Here is a 24,174-nt window from a genome sequence, read left to right on the forward strand (position 1 = left end):
TGCAATAAATCCTGAATGCATCATTTTAAGGTCTGACTCCTGACTTATAGGTCTGTGCAAATGACCTGTTCAGTTGCTGTGTTTATGAATAGAATGTTATATTGACAATTTTTTAGCTTAAAGAACTTGTGGAGCCACTTTTGAGAGTAGCTGCGATAATACTGTGTTGGTTCCTTGAATAAAATACATGGAGTTTTTACTCAGGTAGCTACATTGTTTGTTTGTTTGTTTTCTTTACAATTCCAGGGCAGCTGAGATCCTTTACTCTCTGGCATTAGTACAGTGCAAGAAATCTGACAAGATGAATGCCTTTCCTTCAGTGGATCATTATAAGTTGTTGACAGAAGCTAGAAGGAACCTAGGACTCTTTCAACACCATGATGCCATCACTGGAACATCCAAAGATTGGGTAGTTGTGGATTATGGCACTAGGTAAAGGCAATTAATAAAAGATAATGTAAACTTAACATCTTTATTTTCTAAGTTACTTGTTAGGTCGTAATACTGGTACGTATGTTGAATAGAGCTACCAAATATATGTTAATAAGAAAATAGTGTTATTTCTACTTTTCACTTATTATGTTGACTTACCTTTGAGTATCTCAAAGTGCTTTACAAATATAGTGATATAGGGAAGTAGTTTCCCAGTTTTCCAAATAAGAGGCTACAACTTATGTTGATGTTTCAGAAGAAGGTTGAAAGGGAAGTCTGACCTTTGCTCTAACAAGGTAGCTGTTCTGTCCAATAATAGGCACTTCTGCAGTAATCACTGCCATGAATAAGCAGTGATTAAAAATATATATGTTCCCAAAGCATTATGTGATTAAATTAATCTTCCCTGCTATGTGGCTCCTAACTTTAATCTGGGATATGATTTTCATGGTGACGAATTTATTAGTTTATTTGCAGATCTCAGTGTTGATTTCATTCCAGTTTCTGAAGTTAATTGTTTTTTCTCTACTGTGAAATGGAGTGTGGACAGGCAAAACAATCATATTGGTTTTAAATTGCAGCTGTTTACTGTGTATTGCACTGGAACAATGTAACTGTTTTGTCTGTCCACTTTTATACTGATTGAAATAAAGTTAATCTCAGTTACTTTAACCCCAGGTGAAGCTGTTCAGTTCCACTTATGCAGAAGTAGGAGCTCCACTTACACAGATGTAGGAATGGATAGACAAAATAGTTGCTTTGGTTCTATGCAATAGACAGTTGCCTATATTTGTTTAAATGGAGTTAAACCACAGGTGGGCAATTATTTATGCCTGAGGGCCGCATAGGGAGTCTCGTGGTTTGGGTCAGCACCCCTCCATGGATCAATTTACCAAAACTCCCTATGGGGCTTTGGGTGGGTGGGGAGCAGTGTTCAGGAGTGGGATGGGCAGGTGAGGCCAGGGTCATGGGGCCGGATAGTAGGGTGGTGACAACTCAGGGCCAAGGACTGGACCGAGCCATGATCCACTCCCTGCATGCCTTGCCCTGTGTGGAGGTGGGGTGTGGAGGATGTATATGTTTGGGTGGGCTGTCTGGGCGCTAGAGGTGAGGGGCAGGAGGGGGAGAAAGGGGGCACCTGCAGCAGAGTTCATCTGGGCAGTACTGTTCGCAGCCGTCCCTGTGGTGCTCTGCATGTGGCTGAGCCCCACTTAGGGCAGCTTCCACTGTGTTTCTGCTGCCCAGGCCTCGGCCCTGACCCGGGCCTGAAGCTGGTTGGCTGCCACTGTGTTCCCCTTGCCTCCATTGTCAACTCTTCCTCCCACTCCTGCCTCTGCTGCCCTGCTCTGGGCAGGCAGATGGGGGGGACCTTCAGCTGGGCAGTTCTTGCTGGAGGTGAGGGGAACATAGCAACACCAGGAACAGCCCCACCAGAAGCTGCAGGTGGCAGGCACAATGGTGTGTGCAGCTCAGGGTGCCCTGGTAGGAGCAGGTGGGGCTTGGCCTTATGCAAAACACCACAGGGGCAGCTACGGGCTGGATCCAGTCATGCTGTATTTTACCCCTCCCCCCTGGGGTTAAATTGTTTCATTCAGGTATAAAGTTGCTATGCTTTAGCTGTACTTCAATCAGTGGACAGATAAAAGAGTTAGGTTTGTTTGCCTGTTTCCTTTGAATACTAAGTTTTCCTGTAATACGGCATATTGTTACATTTGTCCACAACCACAATAATCTTACAGTATTCCCAGGCTAGTTAATAAAGTAGCACTGCAGCTTTAAAGTGTGTGTATTGTTACTATATATATATATATATATAGTACTCTGATATATATATAGCTATGTATATAGTACTCTGTGTGTGTGTGTGTGTGTGTGTGTGTGTGTCTGTGTGTGTACACAGTGCTATTACTACCACCATATCTATAGAGATATATATAGTATACAATACACAGTAACAATAATAGTAACAATACACACACAGTATCACAAATTGTACAGTATTCCTGTGCTAGTTAATAAAGTAGCAATGCTGCTTTAATATTTATGTATCTATAGATATCTATCTATATAGATTTTTTTTTTTAAAGGAGCATTGCTAATTTATTAACTAGCACAGGCATATTGTAAGATTATTGTGGTTGTGGACAAATGTAACTGTGTGTGTGTGTGTGTGTGTGTGTGTGTGTGTATGTGTACATCTATATGTATACACCACCCCCGTGGATATATGAATGTTCTAATTAAATAATTTACATTTTTATAAATGCACATCTACAGTAATCTGAAAAATTTATACTTGAAAACTTGTTGAACTGATGTCTTAATGGTAGAAAATTTTAATATGTAAGTTAGTATTTGAAACTGTCTTTTAAAAGAAGAATATTTCTGACTTTTACTTTTATAGGGTGCATTAAAAAGTCTGTATATCTGTTTCCTTTGTAAACTGAAAAATGATAGATTGGTTCTGATTTGACAATCCTTGCTTTGAAAAGTTGATGCTGAGTTGAGTTTAAATTATTCCTGTCCTTTAATTTCTGTTTATGATATAAAATAGTTAACTTTCTAAGCATGTACTTAATAATAATACCAACAAGAACTTTGAGTTTACTTCAGTAACTATATAGATTGCTTATGTTAATTCTTCACTGCTTGACAAAGGAGATATCAACATTTTGATTAAGCATCCCCAATTCCTTTACATTATAAGTAGTTTAGGCTACCTTAGGCTTTTAAACAGGTAATGTATTCTAGCATCAAAATCCAATGGGAGCATCTAGGTGTTCAGCACTGTTTTAAATTATGCCAATTCTCTATAGTTAAAAATCTTACTTTAGGTATGCATTTTTTAAAAACCATTAGCCCCAGGCTTCCTCCAGATGCTATTTTTGTGATGCTACAAGGTTTGCAGAGATAAAAAACGTTGTTGCTAACAAAGAAGCACATCAGTACTTTGATCTGTGAAATCTGTTGGGACTGATCATTAAATTGGTCAAGGTAGATACTTCCTGAAAGTATCACAAATCTTACACTATTCCAGATTGTCTCCTTTCATTGCAGGAGTTACAGCATCAGACAATACAAGATGTCATCTCTGCATAAATACTGATAAGTAGATACATAGGCTAAGTAGTTTATGGCCACATTCTGGAGTTAAACTATTTGTACAGCCTTTGAAATATGCATTTGAGTAATTTGATATAGGTAAGTCCCAGATATTAAGCCATAGACACCAATTTTTTAGTGACTGTGGGCCACATGCTATCAGCTAACATGCTGCATGGGCTGCACACCCCTGATCCATGTTTCAGACCCTTCATGTGGTGGGCAACCCCTGCTGCACTGTACGAGTACTCCTGTTCTGTGCAGTTTCCCCTGAAACCACTTGTTATGGGCCGTTTCAGTCCCATGGGCTACACTACCCCACCCTGCCATCAGGGGTTGAGGCAGGTAGTAGAAACTGGAAGATAGAGGGGAAAGTCAGGAGCAGCAGGAGAGTGATAAGGGGAGTGCTGCTTGGACTGGGAACTGCGGGGGACAGGGCACATTGAGCCCATGAGCCACCAGTTTGACAATTCCGTATTAAGGTGAAAAATAGAAAATTAAATATGGCTTCAAACATGTTTTCAAATATCTCATCTCATGTTTGCTGCCTTGATTATAAAACATATTGGTTAAGTAATATGACCAGATTCCTCTATTGGACTTCTCATTTCTTTTCATATCTGTGGTCCTTAGCTATCTATAATGCATAATTAGAGTATTATTATACATTTTATTTTTTTTTTAAGTCCAAACATCTTTTAAAGTGAACAGAAATTACACAGTGCAAAATAAAGATAGTTAATGATAGTGTTCACAAGGTCCCAAATTTAACTCAGCATGGGATCTTAGTTTTCAAGGGAAGAATCAGTTCATTTAATTCAAGTTCTAATTACCTCTGTATTAAAAATGCAAACTTTTATCTTTCTGATTTTTGGTATGTGAAAAAATAGGTCCAGACACTTACACTCACACTCACACTCTTTTAATCAAGCTTATTTGCCAAGAGACTTATGGAATGACTGGTGCATTTCAAGGAAACGTCTCAATTTTAAATCCTGCTTTAGAAAAGTTAATCACTTGTCAAAAAATTTCAGCAAAGAGTGCAAAATTATCTATGTACAGTGATGTTCATAGCCTTGCTTATCCACGCAAGACTGTTGCATGTTAAATCTAAAACAAATTAAAACTTTTTGATACTGTATCTTCTCTGGAAATTAGAGGTAGGTAGGTTCTTATTCTGCATTATCACCTGATAGATCTTTAGTTTACCAGCTAATTCAAAACGTCTCTTTTTCCTGAAGAAATTGAGTTCTTTGAGCTTACCAAACGTGTCATTTATTTGTCTGAATTCCTTATACTTCTCAGGGGTTCTCTCAGCCACCTTTTTCTGTAAAATGTAGTCATTCAAGGAGTTTTAATTTGGGTATGTACTTTCTTAGAAATATTTATCTTAGCATAGCTCTCCAATTTGGTAAAAAAAATGCATGCATAAAAGTCCCCTTTGCCGAGGTGAATAGCATCTCAGTCTTCATTTCCCCAGTTTCCATAACCCTCCCTGGGTCTGAGCCGAGGGTTTTTAATAATGGTCTCGTTCCTTTGGGTGTGACTCCCCCTTTTCTCTCACTGTATGGGATTTTTGGGCATAATGCTCCCCTTCTCTGTTGTCTCCCTCTCTCTTTTCACCAGTTGGGGCTCTCTAGGTGTACTCTACCCCTCTGCCACTGGCTCTCCCTCCCCAGCTCTCACCTTCCTCTTCTTGGGCAGGTCCCACCCCTCTGTGCTTGGGTTTCCCTTACCAGCCTCCAGCTGCTGTTCCCTAGATGTGTCCACCCCTTCTGCTTTGGGCATCTTCTCCCTGGCTCCCAGCCAGGGTTGTCCAGGAGTCCCTCGCCCCTCTGTTTTTCTCTCCCTCCCTGGTTCCCAGTGGGGACTCTTTGGGAGTCCCCTGGCTGTCCAATATTTGCTCCCATTCTGTGGCTTGAAACTCCTCTGGGCAGTTTTCCATCTATTGGCTTCTCTGTGAAATCCTCTGAAATATGAACTTTCATTTCTACCCAGGAGAACTTTTACAATCTTTTCTTCAATGCCTGATGAAGGGTGTTTGTGCCCAAAAGCTTGCAATTAAAGAATTTTTTTGGTCTGATTAAAACATCATCTCTACTATGAGTCCTGCTTGCCTATTCCAGTAGGGCACTTACTTCTACAAGGTACTATTCTTGGTTCTCTTTTCAGTGTGATTCTTTGAACAAAATAAAATTGAATACATTTTCAACTTTTTCCTCTTTCTAAAAGGGCTTCTAGCTGTCTGCAAAAGTCTCTTTTGAAGGTAGAATATAATCTTTGGGCCTGGACACTAGTTCATTTGTAGCACTAACAAAAATTAGAGCGCCATGGGGCCTAGACAGATTTGGAGGCACCTCACTGGAGCAGAAGATAATTGCAGAGGTATGCTTTCTATTCAGTAGGTGATAGAAAGCTGTTCCTTTGCTTCTCCCCTCCCCCTTACAGGACTTATCAGTGAGCCCAGTCACTGACAGCCTGCCCTTTCCCCTGAAGAAGAAGAGGGACTAGTAGCTTGCTAGCCTCTGAGTGCTGCTGGCTGCCCCTTGCCCTAACCCAGTGCCAAGTGCCGTGGCAGCAACAGAGGTAGTCTTCTTTGCTGTTATTCCTGCTGAGATGAGCTGTCTCTGTGACTGGTAGAAATTAATCTCTTCCCAATGTGTGGAACAGGTACTGTATTTTCTCACATACCACACATACCCAAATTAAGCAGACACCTTTGGGGTAGAGGGAGGCAGAATGAAGGTAAAGATTTTTCCATAATAATAGCTACATAAAGCAGGGATAGAGCCCAGTCTTCAGTTCATCCATCTGTTCTTTCCTGTTTGGGAACCCTTTCCCAGCTGAATTGTCACCTGCTCTTAGCTACTCAGCCAAAAACTAGAACTGTAGCAGCTGCTGAAGACTGGACTCCATGGGTGAATCTAAGTTTTTGAAAAAAAGCCAAACATTGTCTGCAAAACTGTGAAATGGGAGAAGAGAGACCAGGAGTAGCTGAGTAGAGTAGAGGCAGCAACATTGCCAAGGAAAGGATAGCTTAATTAAGGAGCTTTTGCATGGTCCTTTATCAAGACCATTTAAAAGGAGACAGGATTGTTAGTATCTGTGGAATAAAGAACAATTGGCAGGAATCAAGTAGATCGGGGTTGCAAAATTGTGGTACACATACCTCTGGGGGTATGTAAGACGTATCTGGGGAGTAAGTGGGAGAAATGGTGGATTTAATTTTCATTATAATAATAATTGGCCTTTATAGGGTTAAAATACAAAATATGGTGGTAGGGGTACATGAGCAGCTGGCAGATCTGGAAAGGAGGTACATCATGAGAGAATGTTTGGGAACCTCTGAGTTAGAGTATAATAAACCATGAAGTCAATTGACTCTCTCAGCAGTGCCTGACTAGAAATGCCACTCCTGCACTTGGTCAGATAGCTTTGAATCATGATCCACCTAAAGTTTATAACTAACTCCAACCACTCCAGTACATCTCCCCCTGGGTCTACATCTGTTGGACTGCACCTCTTCCTTCATACAGCTGTCATCTTACAGTGTCTCCATGCTTCCGTTTTGAGTAGAAAATCAGCTTCACCACTTAAGTCCTACACCCCAATTTTGAAAAGTTAATTTTTGGGGAAAAGATGAGTGTAGAATCAGCCTCTTGAAGGCCCAAATCAATGCAAGTTAATACAGTACATTAGAACCAAATTTGTATCTTATTAAAGTGAAGCCTTAATCTTCAAGGAAAGGATAAGTGACTCTCTTTGGTGGTTTAGGAGTTTAATGTAGTTGAAAATAACTATTAGAATACTTCTTAGTCTTTACTTGTCTAGCTAGCAGATGACTAGGCTGTAAGACTTCAATTTTAGCCTCTGTATCTTCAGACAAAATCTTAAACTTTTTTTATTAAAACAGAATAAAATTAAACCCAGTAATATACTTTATCATAACTATTTTTGTTTTTGAAAAAGAAGCTGGCTATGTCTAAAATAATAAAACTAATCTCATCTTAGGAGGAGAAAAACTGAGGCATAAGAACTGAACCTATGTGATATCTGGTTCTGTCGTACACTTCCCACCTTCATAAATATCACCTATCCAGTCCACTTCGTTAGCTTCCTTTATGTGTCTGTTTAGTCTACTGTTCTTTGCTTCAGATTCCTGTGTATTTGTTCAGGTTCACTGGAAGGTGCTCTACTTTCACAGCTCTGGGGTGGCAAAGCTGCTTTAGCAAACCCTGGGAAAGTCTGCTGTTTTGTTTTTTTTTTTTTTTTCCCCCTAATGCAAGCATATCTCTACTTTCTAAGGAATCTTTTCCAGTTTCATCAAACTAGGAAGCTACCTCCTTGTGATTTAAAACTGTTTTATGGCAGGGATTCGAAGGACCAGGGAAAAGGAGATTGCAGCGGAGTCATGAACTGTTGTGTGATTTGGATTTTTGAGTCTGGGAGTGTGTACAGATGGATTACAGTGATCTAGTAGGATCATGGAATAAAGAGTATGAACAGGAGAGGGGGAATGGGAGGTGTGAGGCATGCACCTGTTTTTAACCCCCCCCCCCCAATTCTTATGCAATAAACAGATGATTCCTATGCTGTAAACAGGCATTGCATTTCTTGTAGGAGGAAGTCTTTTGTCCTGGGATCCCAGATTCAGGCAAGTTCATTATCCTGCTTTAAGTACCTGTGAATTATTTGAGACATGCTAACAGAGGTGTTGCCCTGTTTGTCTAAGGACATAGGCAGACACAGGTTCTTTGAGTAAATCCAGTTTCTTTTATTAGGCCAACTTAAATAGCTGGAAAAAGTCTTCTTATCAAGCTGAAATGTAAAACTCTAGAACTGTTGGTTCAAAGATGATACCTTTTATTAGACCAACTAAGAAATGGCAGAAAAGTATCTCTTTCTGCAAGCTTTCAGGTGCAAACACCCTTCCTCAGGCTCAAGGAAAAGGATGGTAAAACGTCCTCATAGGCAGAAAATAAACTTAATTTTTGCACAGAGGAAGCTGAAGGTGGAAGTCTAATTCTCTGGGTCCATGAGAGTGTCTTTGTGAGTTGCTCTTTGATGTGCAGATAATGCAGGATTCTTTCCCTGGTGGTGTCAGATGGCAGAAAGGCAGAGGGGTATAGAACTCTTACTGTTCAGCAATTAAGTTTAAATCCAAACTTTTTCATTCAGCTCTTTGCCTCTGTAAATTAATTATGGGTCATTCAAGTTAATGCCTGTGCCTCTCCTGGTTTCATCCTAGTTAAACCCCCAGATAATCAGAACACATCAAATGTGATGTTTGTTTACAGCCTACAGTAACATGTAGCTGATTTCTTGGTGGGGTGGTGGGGGGCGGTTCTCATAATATAGTAACTAGAAATCTAGACAACCATCATCTAAAGGAACAGTAGTATTAGGTAAGAAGCTTCATGTTTATGGGCAGATGGTTTGCACTGGGAAGTTGCGTATTCTGGTGATGGTGGGAATGTAGTTTTCTGTTAGTTTAGTTAAATAGTGTAAAAAAGGTTAGATTTTAATGTTGCTTGAATTAGGAAATGTCTGTGCATTTAAGTTTTGGAAATAGGCATCTGAGTAACATTTAGTGTAAGTGTGTTATCTGTGAGATTTCTTGATATATATTTATGAACTTAATTCTTGATTAATGAAGACTTATCTGGGACCATGTTTTAACTAAATCTACGAAAGCATATAGTTTCGTGTAAAATAGCTGCAGATCATTTGTGCAGAATTAAATGTGTGAAGAATTTTCCTTTTCCTGTAGTATAAAAAGTTTGTTTTTATAAGGTTGAAAAATATTAAATATTTATAAACCATATGTTGGATAACGTAATTGAAATATCAATATTGGATAACTTAAGTGCAACATAACATTTTTTTATTAGTTTCTCAATATCAGTGACCTAGTAATAGGTATTTTTAGTACTTTATCCTACTTTCCAGATATTTCATCTCAGGTGTGCTTATGTTGACTTGTACTCATTTTATTCAATATTATTCATTGTCAAATATCTACATTTTGAAGAATTATTAGTCACTTGAAATGTGTTAGTTTTTCAGGCATCCCAAATCATACTTAATAAAGTGAGGGGTAAATATCTCATTTCTAGGATATGATTGCCTAGCACTGTATTGGACTCTTCCAAGATTACTTACCTTTGGCTCCGAAATAACTTGACTTTTTTTTTGGAAATCTAGTCCTTTCTCCCTATGTGACTTCTGGTTCTGTCTTTGACAAGCCCACCTTCAAAAGCAAACAAACAATCTTAGCTGAAATAACATTTTTAGTGGTTATACATTTTTTATCTTCTTTTTTACAAGGTTCTCATTGTGGCTTCTCATAAACTCTGAAAAAAGTAACATTTGAAAATTCTATTGACAGGCTTTTCCATTCATTAATGAATTTGAAGAAGGTGATAGTTGACTCTGCCCATATTCTTATCCTAAAGGACAAAGATACTTATAACTACAATCCATCAACTCCATTTCTTAAGATGGTGAGTTGTTCTTTTTTCTTATTTTTTTAAAGTGGAAGAAATTCTTTCTTTTTTCTTTTTAGGCAGTGTGTGAATGGTGTGGGGAAACTTAGTTTGAAGTGATTTCTACTTTAAAAAGTGATTGAAAAGATCATTCCCTTCCTTCTAACAGTGCAATTAATGGCTATATTTATTTATATCTATAGCTATTGATAGTGGCAACAGATAATTTTTACTACTTTTTGCAGTTAACCATGCAGAACCAACACAGCTAAAAAGTAAGTGAACGGTTATTTCACTTTGTGGGTCAACAGAATTGTTTACTAAAATCAAGTTATCTGTATCTCTAGCTTATACAATTTTTTTGATAATATAGAGGTTGTGCTAGCATAACTGTGGGCCTAATCTAACCTGAAGATCATTATTAGTTATGGTAATAATATGGCAGGAAAAGAGAGAGCCCATACTGAATATCTGAGCTAAGGAAGGATTTGAAAGACTACGATATATATCTAATATTTATAGATCTGTGTATTAATCTTTATTTATAAACTGAGATAATTTGACCCAGTGATCAGTAGAGGAAAAATAAACATAGAATTTCCACTTGCCATTTTTGGAGGTTTCTTAAAAAGAGGGAGACAGTGAAGGAATAGACACAAATAAGCCAAAATGAGTTTGTCTCATTAAACATACAATACTTTTTTATATTAAAAAACCCTTATGTTAGAAATATTTTTGAATGCCTGGTTCAACACTAAAAAGCTAGGAAAGAATGCATGTAAAGTTGTATGCAGCTTAGCTCTGTGCCTTTGTGCATAAGTGTGTGAGTTAATCATTTACCTTTGTGCATGCGTTTGTGTAGCTATGCAATTGGATTTGGTATATTGAAATGTTTCTGGAACTTTAGATCAGTGCATCAGTAACACTTTGAAATATTTTTGCACTCATGTTTGCCTCCACAATGTTATTGTCATAGTGGTCCTATATATCTTTAATAACTTCCAGCCTCTAAGTAAGGGGAACTGAAATCTTGGCATCTCTCAGACATCGTCAGTGGAAATCAAGTTCATAGTTTTATTGTCTTTCCTGCTACCTCTTTTTTAGGTGTCAATCAAGGTGTCATCATCTTCAACTGAGACTTCATCCTCATAACAAGCCCTTAGTAGAGTAGAACTGTTAATCATCTCTATAGAGGTACAGTGGAGGAAACAAATGATGGATATGAACCAGGGCTGAGAATTGGGAAGGTAGACCTTGGCCACACAGAGGCATTCTTTTTCTGTTAGAAGAGTCACTGTTCCTCCAGCTGAAACTACAAGTGTTAAGACACTTGTGATTTTCTGCCAGAGCAAAAATGGCTGCTCCAGAAGAAAAATAACTCAAGAAGAACCAGATTTAAGTGGCTTCTGAGACTTTCTGTCAGGAGAACTAACTTCTGTACACCTACATTTTGAGAGAAGCTGCAGCACAGTCCTCTGGTTTTCCAGCATGCTTTGCTCCCAACCCCTCCCATGGGTCCAAGGAGACAGTGTGTCACTCAGGCTACACTGTGCTGTTCCAGCCAAGCAGGGAACCCCTTCACCCCCCCCCCTTGTGCTGCAAAGGCAGCCTGAGTCGGCCAGTCAGGACAGCTCTGTGCACTGCTGTCATCTATTATGTGGATGACTTAGATGTGTGCACAGGAGCACCCCTGGCTGCATAGGGGCTCAGCATTTCAACTTTTTTTCAAGGGTTTCTGAGTAAATTTTTCTAGCAGAACTCTGCCATAGGAGAATTCTCCTAGATAATATGAACACATATATGTAGCTCTTGTGATGGAATAAGAAGTCAAGAGTGGAGGAAAGTGAAGCATGGAAAGAAACAGCAATTATATCAAAAAGTGAGGAAAAAGATTAATAGTAGAGGAGGAGTCATCAATTCTGATAGATCCAAGTCCTGGAAAGGCATTTTAGGATACAGGAAGCTGAGGATACTGCCACAAGTGATCCCATAATGATTGGCAAGAGGAAACAGCATGTACAGTACTTCCTCTTTCAGATAAGTTATTTTCATGGACTGTTTTAAAAAATAGGAAAACATGATGCTTCTTAGTGAATACACAAAGTAGCGGGACTTTGCTTTTATTATTCAGAGTATTTAATATGTAGAGTATGGCCATTCTGGGGTAACATGGATCACAAGAGCATAATAAAACCCTTAGTAGAGGAAAGCTTAATGCACACCTGCATTAAGAGTTTTTGGAGTCAAGGCAATGAATGCATTTTTAAAAGTCTGTGAAACTATATTTTAATTGTTCCTGGATTATACTAGTCTTCTCAATAACCAAGACCATGCTTTTGAAAAACTGTTTATCTTGCATGTTTTGAAGGTTTATCTCTAAATCAGGAATATCAAGCTCAAATTGGTCCTTGTTTTGCAGGTGCCTGCAGGCTACACCTATATATTTTTACCAAAATCTGTTGTTTGTTCAGCTCAGTTTATACTTTGATAAATTGGTTTTTGCACATCAATACCAATCTCTTCAGCATATATCAGTTTTAAAATTGGTTCATATATACATATTTGTTACAGTCAGGCCTCCAAATGTGTGGAAAAAAATGGATTTATTTTCATAAAGTATTTGCTACAGGTTTTATAAGGAAAAATAAGAACATAAAATGTATTCAAATTAAAAGAAGTCTTTTACATGCACTAATATCTCACAAACGGTCAATACTGTTCTCAGATTCATGGCAGTACTTTGCTGCAAGGCCACTTCCAGGAAAAGGTTCAAGTGTTTGTCACTGAATCTTGAGCATAGTTTTGTGTGTTGATCTTCATCGTTGAGAAATTCTGTTCACGCAGATCCTGTCCCTTAACTCTCCCTCAGCAAAAATCTTTGGAGAGACACCTATTTATGGAGAAATGAGAGAGCTAGCTCTTGCTGCTCCGTCACTTGACGGTGCTTGTGTGGAGATCCATTTTTGATTTTCCAACTGCTCTAATTCACTCAATTTGTTTTCATTCAACTTCCTGGTAAGTTTGTCATACTTGACTCCAGGGTATGACTCATTACATCTCTTAGCATTGTGTTCCTTGGAAACAGCCACTGTTTGCTTACAGTCAAATACACAGGCTTTTCATTCACTCTTATGAAGAAGCATGAAAGCTTCCATTTCTTTTGAAAAACAATTTATCTACTTTTTGCTTCACAAACATGCTATCTGGCTTACAGGTCACACAAATATATGAGATACAACGCTTGCTTATTTTGCAACAGATTAATGATGTTACAGACATGCACATGTGTTATGTAAAAAATAACATCACTGTTGTATTGGGAAGCTCTTTATTCTGACTGCTGTTTTTTACAGTGTTTCCTTACACTTGCAGTTTCTACTCCTGTTCATGACCTTTGTGTACAACAACCTGCTGCCACTTAGGTGTCACACTTAGCTAGTTCTTGAAATATTCACATTACAACACTCTTCCTTCCAGAAAAAAATTGGTTATATTATTGTAAACTCTCTGGTGTTTTCCTTCCTAGCTACATTTGCAAGGGATAGAGAAAAGTTGGGAATAGGAAAAAGTAGGGAGGGCTAACAGAGACAAGCCAAGCTTGTCAGGAAGCCCTAACACAAAAAAGTAGGAGGAGGAAACTGAGAAGAGAGAGAGAAAGATGGAAGAAAAAGATGGACACATTCTGGGGTGATCTGAGTCACTCTGAGAAGACTATTATTGCATTTTCAGTAATGAAAGAGAACTTTTCTCCATCTATTCTTCTTTCATGTTAAGCTTATAGAGAGTGTGGAGAATCCCAAAAAGAAATGTCAGGAAAAGATAAATGGTTAGGTGACCCACCTCCTCAGGCTCTACCCAGCTCATGGGCCATATATTTCACACTCCTGATCCAAATATTTTTTGTCTCTGCTGTTGTGCTTCTGGAGTAGAGTAGTTCATAGTGAATTCAGATGAAGAAAACACTATAGCTTGGTAATTGGATGGATGAGTACTGTATTTTCTCACATAAAATGTGCACCTTTTCTGCAAAAAGTAGCTGCTGGAAATTGGGGGAGGGTGTTTTAAGCAAGGAAATATGGTAATAGCTTCTGCAGTTCAGGCTGCTCCTCTTGAATTAGGTAGGTGGGCCCTTCCCTGACTCTTTAGGTGCTGTTGACTAGGATTGGGCCTTCAGTTAACCTGGCAGATGTTTCTGGCTGCCCACCCAGCTAAGCTTAAAAAGAGAAGAGTCAGACATTTTGTGTTAACCATCAGCACATACGACATCTTGCAGCCAGGGGTTAACGGAGCCGCCACAGTATTTGCTTACCCCACTATTGCAGTTACCTGTCTTTTCCCTGGAAAACACTGTACTCATCAGCATTTTCAAGGAAAGATCTTTTTTCTTTCGTCTGCCTTTCAAATGCAAGGTGTTTGTTTAACTGAGAAGGGTATTGTATGTGAAACAATGCAGTATATGGTTTTTTGTTTCCTCTGTCAAATCTATGTGGTTGTGTTATATAATGCATAATATAACCAGATAGATTTTTCTCTTCAGTTTTCTGGTCCAGCAGGTATACAAGATTTGAAGAAATAATTTTCTAACGGGGTAGGTGGAGGAGGGGACTGATATATTTCTACATTTAAACAATCTAGTGCATGTGCATGTGTGTGCTTGAGTGTGTGTGGCAGACTAGATTTCTATCTATTAGTGATGTTGACATTGCATTTTTATAAATGTTGATTTGTCCAAAACCAAAATGTATGATTTAATTTGATTAATTTGGTCAAAACCAAACCAAAATAAAATATTTTCTTCTGTAGGATGATGTTCAGTCCTCACAAGATTCTCTGCCACACAAGACTGTTATAAAGTTGAGTACACAGCCCAAGTAAGTAAATATTTTAAGATTTGAAATTTTGAATGTAGTATTAGTTTCTTTACTGTTTTTATTTTTGTAATTTATTTCACTCCATATTAAATCTGCCAAATGTAGAAGTATTTTTACTTTTAATGATATAGTTAAGGCCTGTTACTTCATTCATATTAACGTGTCAAGATGAGGCACTCAGAACATTTGAAACTTAAATGTTTTTGTTTGTTACAGTACTTCTAATACAAGCCTGATAACTATACACATTGTACACATTTCTAACCTTACCAACTTGTATACACCAAAATAATAAGAAATACTGTATATGTCCTGATAGCTGAATTAGTACGGTATTGTGATGAAAATCATAGTTTTAGAATGTCCTAAAAACATTCTACTTAAATGCTTGATTTGCCATCTTTAAAAATATATTAAGATGAAGTGCAAAGCAGAAGTTTCCCTCTGACCGTATCTTTTTGTTCCATTAAGGCTGTAAAATGAGGAGGGAGAATGTGTGCACACTTATTTGTGTGGGGTGGTGGTTGTTGTGGTTGCTACTAGTATTGCGCCTGGAGTCCTATTTGGATGCGTGCTATGAAGATGTTTAAGAACCACCTTTTCCAAATTAGTTACAATTTAAAACTGGCTGTAGTTAGGATTCTTGGCTATGCTAGCGGCATTCTTCGGGTGTTAAGTAGACATGCATAACCAGTCTAAGATCCTTAATTAATTAAAGTTTGCATTCCTTAGAGAAATCCCTTGGAAGAGACATGCTATGTGTTCCATTTCTAGAGCCTGCTAATAATTTAAGAATATCCAGCTAAGTAATCCTCGGCCAGGGTGCTGTGGCTCCTTATGATGTCTTGAGATCCTTTTGAGTGCGTTGTGTGGTGCTACACAAGCTTAGTATGGTTAGGTGTGCAAACGTGTTTCACAAGACAAACCCAGAGATCTCAGATCAATAGTGTTAAAAACATCCTGACCTGTTGTGATCTTTCTGAGGTCTTTGCAACATAAGAATTGCTCTATGAATTTCTTCTTGTTTTGGCTGTGAAAAAATAAAAGGTGGTTCCTTAAAAACAGGAGTAAGAACCACTTGTCTGGGCAGAAAAGCCTAGTCAAAGAATCACTTGCTAACATTTTCCAAGTCCTATTTATTCTGAAAGAGAGCCCTCAAAATTCAGTGGTATTTTTCCAAAAGTTGTGAAAGAATCCATAAAACTCAACTTGTGGCAATTAATGCCTGGCTCTAGATGAAGTTATTTTTATGGCCATGGTTTAGTCAAAAGTTACATTAGTGCAGCTTTAACTGCCTCTGAAAGTTCAGATTTTTTTTTACTGCTCTGTATTGATGGTTTAGCATTTTGAAGGGTTATTCTTTCAGTCGTGCATCCCAAATGAGCAGTAATGTTTGCAGAACTCTCCCATCCAGGTGAAGAGTTCATTTCTCAGAGCTTAGTTTGTTGGCAGATGTGGCTAGCCAAGTTCCCCACATTCTGGGGAACTGTGGACCATCAGGTGCCTCTAAGTTTCTTCTTGGCTTGGCTAAGTTCCAAAATTGACTGGCCAGTTAGTGTGTAATTTAATTGACTGTGTAATGTAAAACTGGCACAGCAAGAGGGGGTTATAGCCAAACCAATTGGGTATGGAAAAAGGATGAAATGGAAAATAATATGGATTTGAAAATAGCAGAGTAATGCTGCTACCACCACTACCACCTTATCTCGTCTCCTCTCTCCCCCTTTGCTCTGTGCTTCTGAGCAAAATGCAGCCCGTGGGCCAGATGTGGCCTGCCAGGCCATTCTATTTGGCCCACAGGGCCCCTAAAAAATTTAGAAAATTAATATTAATCTGCCCCCAGTCTGTCATGTGGTCCTCAATGGCTTTTCAAAACTCAGTAAGTGGCCCCCTCTCGAAATAATTGCCTGCCCCTTCTCTAGCTTTGCCCTCATTTACTGATCAATTACAGCTTCCCCCAGGCTTCTACCTGCAGCTGGGTCGCAGTCCTCTGCAGGCTCAGCACCTCCTTAAAGGTGTTCATATAGTATAGTATGTTCTCATAATGAACAACCATTTATACAGATTGGCCTTTTTTTGCTTACCAGTATTTCCTCATTTAAGATTTGGAGAGACACTTGTCAGCTTGAAGTCTAGACATCTCCCTAGAATGAAATAAAAATAATTTCTAGGGGTGTACTGATAGAGATTTTTGGGGCTGATGCCATAGCCAATATTTAAAGAGGGATACTGGCTGATACCAATCTGATTTCTGATAGAGCTGCTTCCAGCTGGTAAGTCAGGTGTGGTGAAAGGGGAGGGTAGGGGCATGGGGGGGGGCTAGTGAGGGAGGGGGTGGAGGCAGATCCCACTTCTGTTTGCACCTTGGGAGGGCATGGGGGTGCGGCATGTTTCCCCTGGATCTGTGAAGGATGGGGTGGTGTGGGTTGGGCTGCAGTTGGGGCTCTTCTTGGTGGGGTCTGGGCTCGGAGCAGGTGTTGGTGGCCCTGGGAGGATACTGCATCCACCCCAAATCTTGCCACCGCTCTGCTCCCAGTGCTGCCACCGCCAGCTGACCAGCACAGCTCTGGCTCTTCCTGGGACATGGGTGGAGGCAGGGTGTTGAGCCGTGGCTGCGCTGGGCAGCTGGTGGTGTTGGTGCTTGGAGCAGAGTGGCAGCAAATTTTGGGGTGAATGCAGAATCCTCCCAGCACCCCGATGCCCACTCTGAGCCCAGCTGCTGCTGGAAAAGAACCCTGTGCAGCTCTGGTTGCAGCCTGCCCCATGCAGATCCAGGGGACACCTGGGGTGCAAGCAGCGGTGGGAGCTGCCCCCCCCCCCCCGCACACAACCCATGGCTCCACCCTGCCTTGGCAGTGCCTGCCCCTGCCCCCCCACTCCCTGGGGGGAGAGCCATGATCTGCCCCCCCCGCCCCTCCCCTCCCCCTTTTTCCTTCAGCTTGTAACTTCAGCTAAATCTTAGTGAAGATGGCTTTGTAAACTAATTTCTTCTCTTTGGTCTGATCTAGTCAGATGTTATTGGGTATTGTAAAATGATGAGAGCCAGAGGTTTCATAGTGGACTGGTGGGTTCCATGAGATAGAGTGAGGGACAGCCATTACTGGAAATTATCACTCCTTCTAGTCCATGCATCTTCAGGTTTCATTTAGTCTTGGTTCTCCCTGCCCCCATCTGTACAAGTATGTGTGGATGTTTTTTTAAGTTCTGTTAAAGAGGGTCATGGCCAAAATAGCCCATCCCTTCATTTTTTTTGTCCATCAGCTAGACCTAAATTTATAAAGCAAAACTTTAGTCCATTGATGTCTGATTCTGTTCTTTTGCTTACCACAGAAGGTTATACAACTTCTAATGGAAGCTAATCCAGTTTTTTGGGGCCAGTCAGAGCTTAGGTACATGCATATTTTTGGGGATCTGGCTCTTTGCTAACTATTTTTCATAAAATAATTTTAATAGGTTAAATTGAACAGGGTTAATATATAAGTCTATGCCTAGCAGCTGATATCCCGGCTTTACATAAAATGCATCTAGTAGCAGTCAGTTGTCTAAAAGATCCTGTGACTGATTAGGAAGTCTCTGTAAAATATATATAGGTGTCCTCCCTAATTAGGTTGCTCTTTTTTGTCAGGAAGTCCTGTGCTAGAGAGTGGAAAGGTGTAGAACCCAAAAGAATTCAATCCCTCAGGAGTTGAGGGAAATCTGTGAGGAAAGAATGCAAGATAACAATATCCATGTTTCTTATAGTCTTCATTTCTTCCCAGATTCTTAGGAAGAGGCCAATCATCTTCATTTCTGGAAGGAATACTTTTTTTTTCCTTCGTTCATGTTGGGTTTGTGATTTTTTTTTTCCTGCAGTAAATAGCTGTAGAAATAAAGGCCATTGGATGGCGATAGTTTAATTTTTATATTGGTTCCAAATAACAAGACTTGGAGGATATCTCTAGAAAGGATTTCTTTTCCTTTTGTACCAGAAAAAGATTCCTACTGTTTGATGGAAATTGTATGGAAGTGGGATCTGATTATGTTCCTCAACTTCAACTTTAACACACGTCAAAAGTTCACTTCTCAATTCACAACCAGTGTCTGTTGAACTCAAGATTATGGTTTAAAAGTTCATCTTCACAAGCTTGTTTTTGTTCTGGTGGAGTATCCTTGATGGGAATTAATTTTTTGTGGCTCTGAAGTTCAATAGAGTAGAAATTTTCTATAACTTTCTAAATAATGTACAGGTGCAATGCTCTTATAATATTGCCTTCTAATATAGATAAATAAGGAAGCAAGTCAGTTCCCAAAAAGGATCATAACAAAGATAATTATTGTGTCATAATTGAATAGAAAGTTTGCAGAGCACCTTACACAATATCTAGACTTTAGCATCAAAGAAAGGATCCATGTGCAAATAGACCTTGAAAATGAAGGCAGATATATGGAAATGGAGATTGACGAATTTAGGTGGCAAGCCTGAGCCCTTCCTGATAGACTTTTAAAAAAGGGCTGAACCACAGACCCAAGAGCTGTCTTCTTCCTCTGTACTTATTCTTAAATAATTCTGTGAAATAGAAAAACTGTTGTTCTTGGATGGAAACAAGATATCTTTTATTTGAATCTACCACTAAATGAAAGCCTTAAAATAAATGTATGTGTTGTCCTTTGTAGACACAATATTTGGGTATTAGGTTGTATTCCTCCGTGTTCTTCTGAGGTCATTTGGAAAGATTTTGGTGCTGAAAGCTTCCTTAATTACAGAGTGCTTTCTATCAAGAGATACTATTATTTCTATGCCTCATTGTTGCAAGAATATTCTAACATTTTGAAGTTTTAGGCAAAAGGCATGGCAGGAAGAGACAAACACCAGGGCACCTTAGAGACAAACTTGTTCAGAAAGTTGTAAGTTTTTGTAGACAGCAGCCTACTTTGTCCGATGACCTACAAAAGTGTATGCCATTCTGAGTAAGCTTAATTTTCTAAGGGGCAATCTTGTCCTGCCTTTTGCCTAAAATTTTGTGCATAGACACCCCCTCTACATGTTACACTTATGTAGGGATTACATGTTAATCGCAGCATAAATGGCAGGGTGCTATTGTTCATCTAGTTCAAGTAGGTATAAGATGACAAACCATCCATAAAAATGTTCTACATACAATGTACTACAGTAGCATTCAACCTCTGGATGAGTTTATAGATGAGCAGTTGTCTGGGGGTGGATGCATACATCTCAGGGGCAGCGAAGCACAACCATGATGGCAGGGATGGAGTGGGAAGGCGAGACCAGTGCCACTGGCCTTGCCCCCTGCTCCATCTTCTCCATATGTGCTCTCATGGCAGCACTCTGCTGCCTCTGAGGAGTAGGGCTGAGGAGTAGGGGAGGGGAGGCATGAGTCCAGCGGTGCTCACTTTGCCTTGCCTCCCCGCTCTGTCCATGCCATCATGGCAGCACTCCGCATTCTGATTGGTTGCTTCAGTGATTGGTTGGGGAGTGCTCCAAGAGCGTTAGAGACAGACGGACTAAGCCCTTTATTATATAAGACTTCTCATGATGATAATCAGATAACTGGTTAGTATTCCTCAGTAACTTATGCTGACACTTCATCAGAGGCAGGTTGCTGTTTTCTTTGAGAAATACTACATGACAATCATGGTTTGTTGCTGTTGTCAGAACAAACAGTTATAATACAAATGGAGTGATATAGTAATTCATGTAAAATATTGTAAGAAATACTGGTACAAAGGTTGAAACTTACTATTTTAGTTGCTGGAAGTCAGGCCCTACCACCAGTTGTATTACATTAAGCTTGAATACTTTAAATTGAACAGTAGCAGGGATAAGTGTAGCTCATAAATATAATTTGAAAGTGAAGAAAATTTGTAGTGTGAGACAGCAGGACAGACACATGGTCCCTGATGACTTGAACCAGAGTTTAAGAAAAGTTTCAGGCCAAAGTTCTAAATGGAAATGAAGCATCTTGCAGAGAATACAGCATAACACAGGTGCATAACGACATTAAAGTTTGATAGGTCTCATTCCAGACACTGCCCTTGTTGCTCACTTCTGTAGTTCAAAATGATTTTAGGTAAATGTTCACAATGATTTATAAAGGTACAGAGGCTAAGGGTATGGTATTTTGAACTCGTATATCATCACATTGTGTGTTTGTTGAATTTTGTACATGGCGGGGGAGTGATAAGCTGATACTATCCATGTACAGATAAAATAAAGGAGGAAATATATTTGAAGCAGGAACATTTGAATAAGATACCAATAAAAATAACTTTGTCTTAAATACCATGATACTGGAACATTCAAAAGCGAGTGTTAGTTTATATACTGGTATATTCAATATATAGTGAATAAATGCCAAATAAGCAATTTTCTTTCCTAACAGAAAAAACAAGTTTTGTAGTTGAATTCTTTGGCTGTTTTTAGATAAAAATGCAGTAGCATTTGCTGTGGGCTGCATCTGGTCATCTGTTTTTAAGAATTCTCAAAGAATTCTGTGGTTCAGTGTTACTAGTCTTAGACAAGTAATGGAGGGGGTCATTTGCTAATGCCTATTTTAAAAGGAAGTTGTCGCCTTTTAATATATGACAGCCTTACTCCATTTTGGATTAAATGTTCATTTCATTAAATCAAAACAATTCATTACCTTAGGATAGTTAAGAGGAGCGTGGAATCATGTGTAAAAGTATTGTTTTAGATACTTGCATTTTTGTTTTCTCTAGTCTGATCCATTTAGATATGTCATAAAACTCAAATTGTTGGGGTTTAAAAAAAATTAACCTCAGACATTGAGGATATGGGCAGGCAGTCATTTGAAATGCTACAGTGGCCCAGCACAAACATATTGCACTATGGGAGCATACAGACAGGCCCCCTGGGTAGAGAGCTTTGAAGTCACTATAAAGGCAACCTCTCCAGATGGGGCGGGAAGTAGGCTGTTCCTTGGATCCCCCACCAAGGGGTGTGGAGAACTGCCATTGCTAGCTCAGCATTGCTGCTGCCACAATCTGGTTGTTGCAATAACAGTGGGAATCCTCTTATCTTAACCCTAACCCCAGCCCTTTAACCCCAAGTCCTCCACTGCCTGCCAGTTAGTGGAAAGGGGGAAGGTTAGGATAAGGGAATTCCTACTGCCATTTGAAGAGTTGCCCTATAGCGACATTGTTACTGCAACATGCTTTGGTACTTCCTTTTGGAAGTACTAAAGCATGGCACAGTAACTGCTTGTACTGTGCCAGTGTGCGTTGCACAGTTCTTTTTAGCACCTGCTTTGCCATGGTGGTGTGTGGTAACAGGGGAGTGCTCTGCTACAGAAAAAGAGCTGCTGGTCATGTATAGACACCCATGGATGCTACGTCACTATAGTGCGTTGCTACAGTGACATAGCATCATGTGTAGATGTGCCTGAAGCGTCCCATCTGCTCTTGTACCCGTCCGTACATGCATGTGTGTGTGTCGGGGGGGGGGGGGGGGAGGGAGAGAACAAAGGCTTCTGGTATGCTGGGGATTCTAGGGAGCCCTGTAGCTCTATGTTGCTATTTCTTAGTTGGTCTAATAAAAGGTATCATCTGTGAACTCAGGAGTTCTAGAGTTTTGCATTTCATTTTGTCTCAGACCAACACTGCTGCCGAATACAGCTTTAATATTTTGGAGCACTTGCAGCATGTTTGTAATGCTGCAAACAACTTAAATAGCTCGACACCAGCTTTTTGTAGTACTTACAGGGATGTATTTAGCGCTACAAACGCAACAGCTCTTTATGGCCTGATTTGATTTAAGTCTGAAATCAGATTTGCTTTTACAGTAAAGATTTGCCCCCCCTCCCAGAAATAGCAATTTAAAAATGAATAAAGCCAAATGTAGTTGTATTCAAGTGAATATGTATGGTCTTAGATAAATAGAACATTCTCATTGCTGTGTGAACAATCTGTTCTGTTAATTAACTCTAAGTTCAGCATGACCTTGGTATTGGTTCCATGTAATTTGAAGAAGTATTTGACATTTAACAGTTTATTAGCAGTAGTGAGAACAAAGTAATGGAGGGGATAGTCTTGGCTGAACAATCTAACAACTAAAATTACTAAGTCAGAAAACAATTTTTTTGAATGTGTGATGTATTTTGACATATAAAATAAGACAGACGTTAATGCTGTTTAACCATAAGGAAACGTAGCCTTTGCTAATAATTTGTTGCATTCCAACAATCCTGTGAAATTCTTTTCTTTTTCTAGAGCTAAGTTTGATGATGCATCATTATTTTAAGCGCTTATACTGTAACCTATTTCTAAAAGATTTTAAAACTTTTTTTTTTTTTACACGTTATTGGTACAAGAAGTTAAATTGTCCAATAATTATTTGTTTGACTCTTATTTTTCCCTTCTTGGTAATGGAGTGTGGTAGCCTGTTTTTTAATACTTTCTTTATAATAGACTTCCTTCTATGGTTAGAATGTTAAAATGACTAGGTGTGTACAGTTTTAAATGGCTTAACTTGCAACTTCTCAGAATTGGCTAAAGATGTTCTATGTAAAATTTAGTATTTTTACACTTATTTTGCTTTCCTGGTTACAGAAATAGAGCATTGTATTTTGAAGATGTTTTTTGTCTCAGATGCACATAGTACAGCAGTTGCCATAGCAAACTTTTGGCGCTTGAACTTAGAAGAAACTTCTTGGTATTTGAAAAAGAGAAGTTGGGTTTGTTATGGCAATGCCTTATGCATTGCAGTAATGATAGCTTAACTTTTAAATATGCCTTGCTATAAATTGTTCCCATGAAGGATAGGCTGCTCTTTATGAATAAATAACTACTGTAGTCACAAATTAAGAACACTTGAAAGATTTGCACAATATGCATGTATTTGAAGAATTTTGGTGGTAGAGGGTGATATGCCTTTTCAGTATGTAAGGATGTCAGTATACAGCAGGGGTGAGCAAAATATGGCCCATGGGCCAAATCTGGTCTGTGGAGGAACCCACCGTGGGTCTCTTGGTCCTGCCTGGTCCAGAGACCCCCTGCCCATGGCGTGTCCTGCTGCACCCTGGACATGCAGCCGGCTTGGGGCATCTCCATGGCTGGAATATGTTTTAGGCAGCAGTAGCTCCTTCCGGCTGCCGCTGCTACTGGCCCCAGCCCCATGGTACCAGCAGGGACCTGTGAACACAGTCCTGACCTGGCCCACTCCATGCCTGCTTTGGATTTGCTGCTGGTGAGCAGCAGCAGCTGTGGCCTGGCAGAAACTGTTCCTTGGTGTGGGGGGTGGCCTCTCTTCCTTACCTCTGCCAGGCCCT

At 39.5% G+C, this 24,174-nt stretch overlaps 1 protein-coding gene across 1 annotated transcript in view; it reads left to right on the top strand.

Moving 5' to 3' along the window:
* The window catches only part of MAN2A1 (mannosidase alpha class 2A member 1), a 234,149-nt gene that overhangs the window by 117,635 nt on the left and 92,340 nt on the right, over positions 1-24,174 (top strand). The window contains exons 10-12 of the mRNA XM_090038361.1: positions 247-432; positions 9,923-10,037; positions 14,823-14,890. Coding sequence (XP_089894487.1) covers positions 247-432; positions 9,923-10,037; positions 14,823-14,890 — 369 coding nt within the window. The remainder of the gene's footprint in view (positions 1-246; positions 433-9,922; positions 10,038-14,822; positions 14,891-24,174) is intronic.

Source organism: Crocodylus siamensis, chromosome 3 (assembly GCF_052110815.1).
Source record: "Crocodylus siamensis isolate JL-2025a chromosome 3, ASM5211081v1, whole genome shotgun sequence".
Taxonomy (NCBI): domain Eukaryota; kingdom Metazoa; phylum Chordata; order Crocodylia; family Crocodylidae; genus Crocodylus; species Crocodylus siamensis.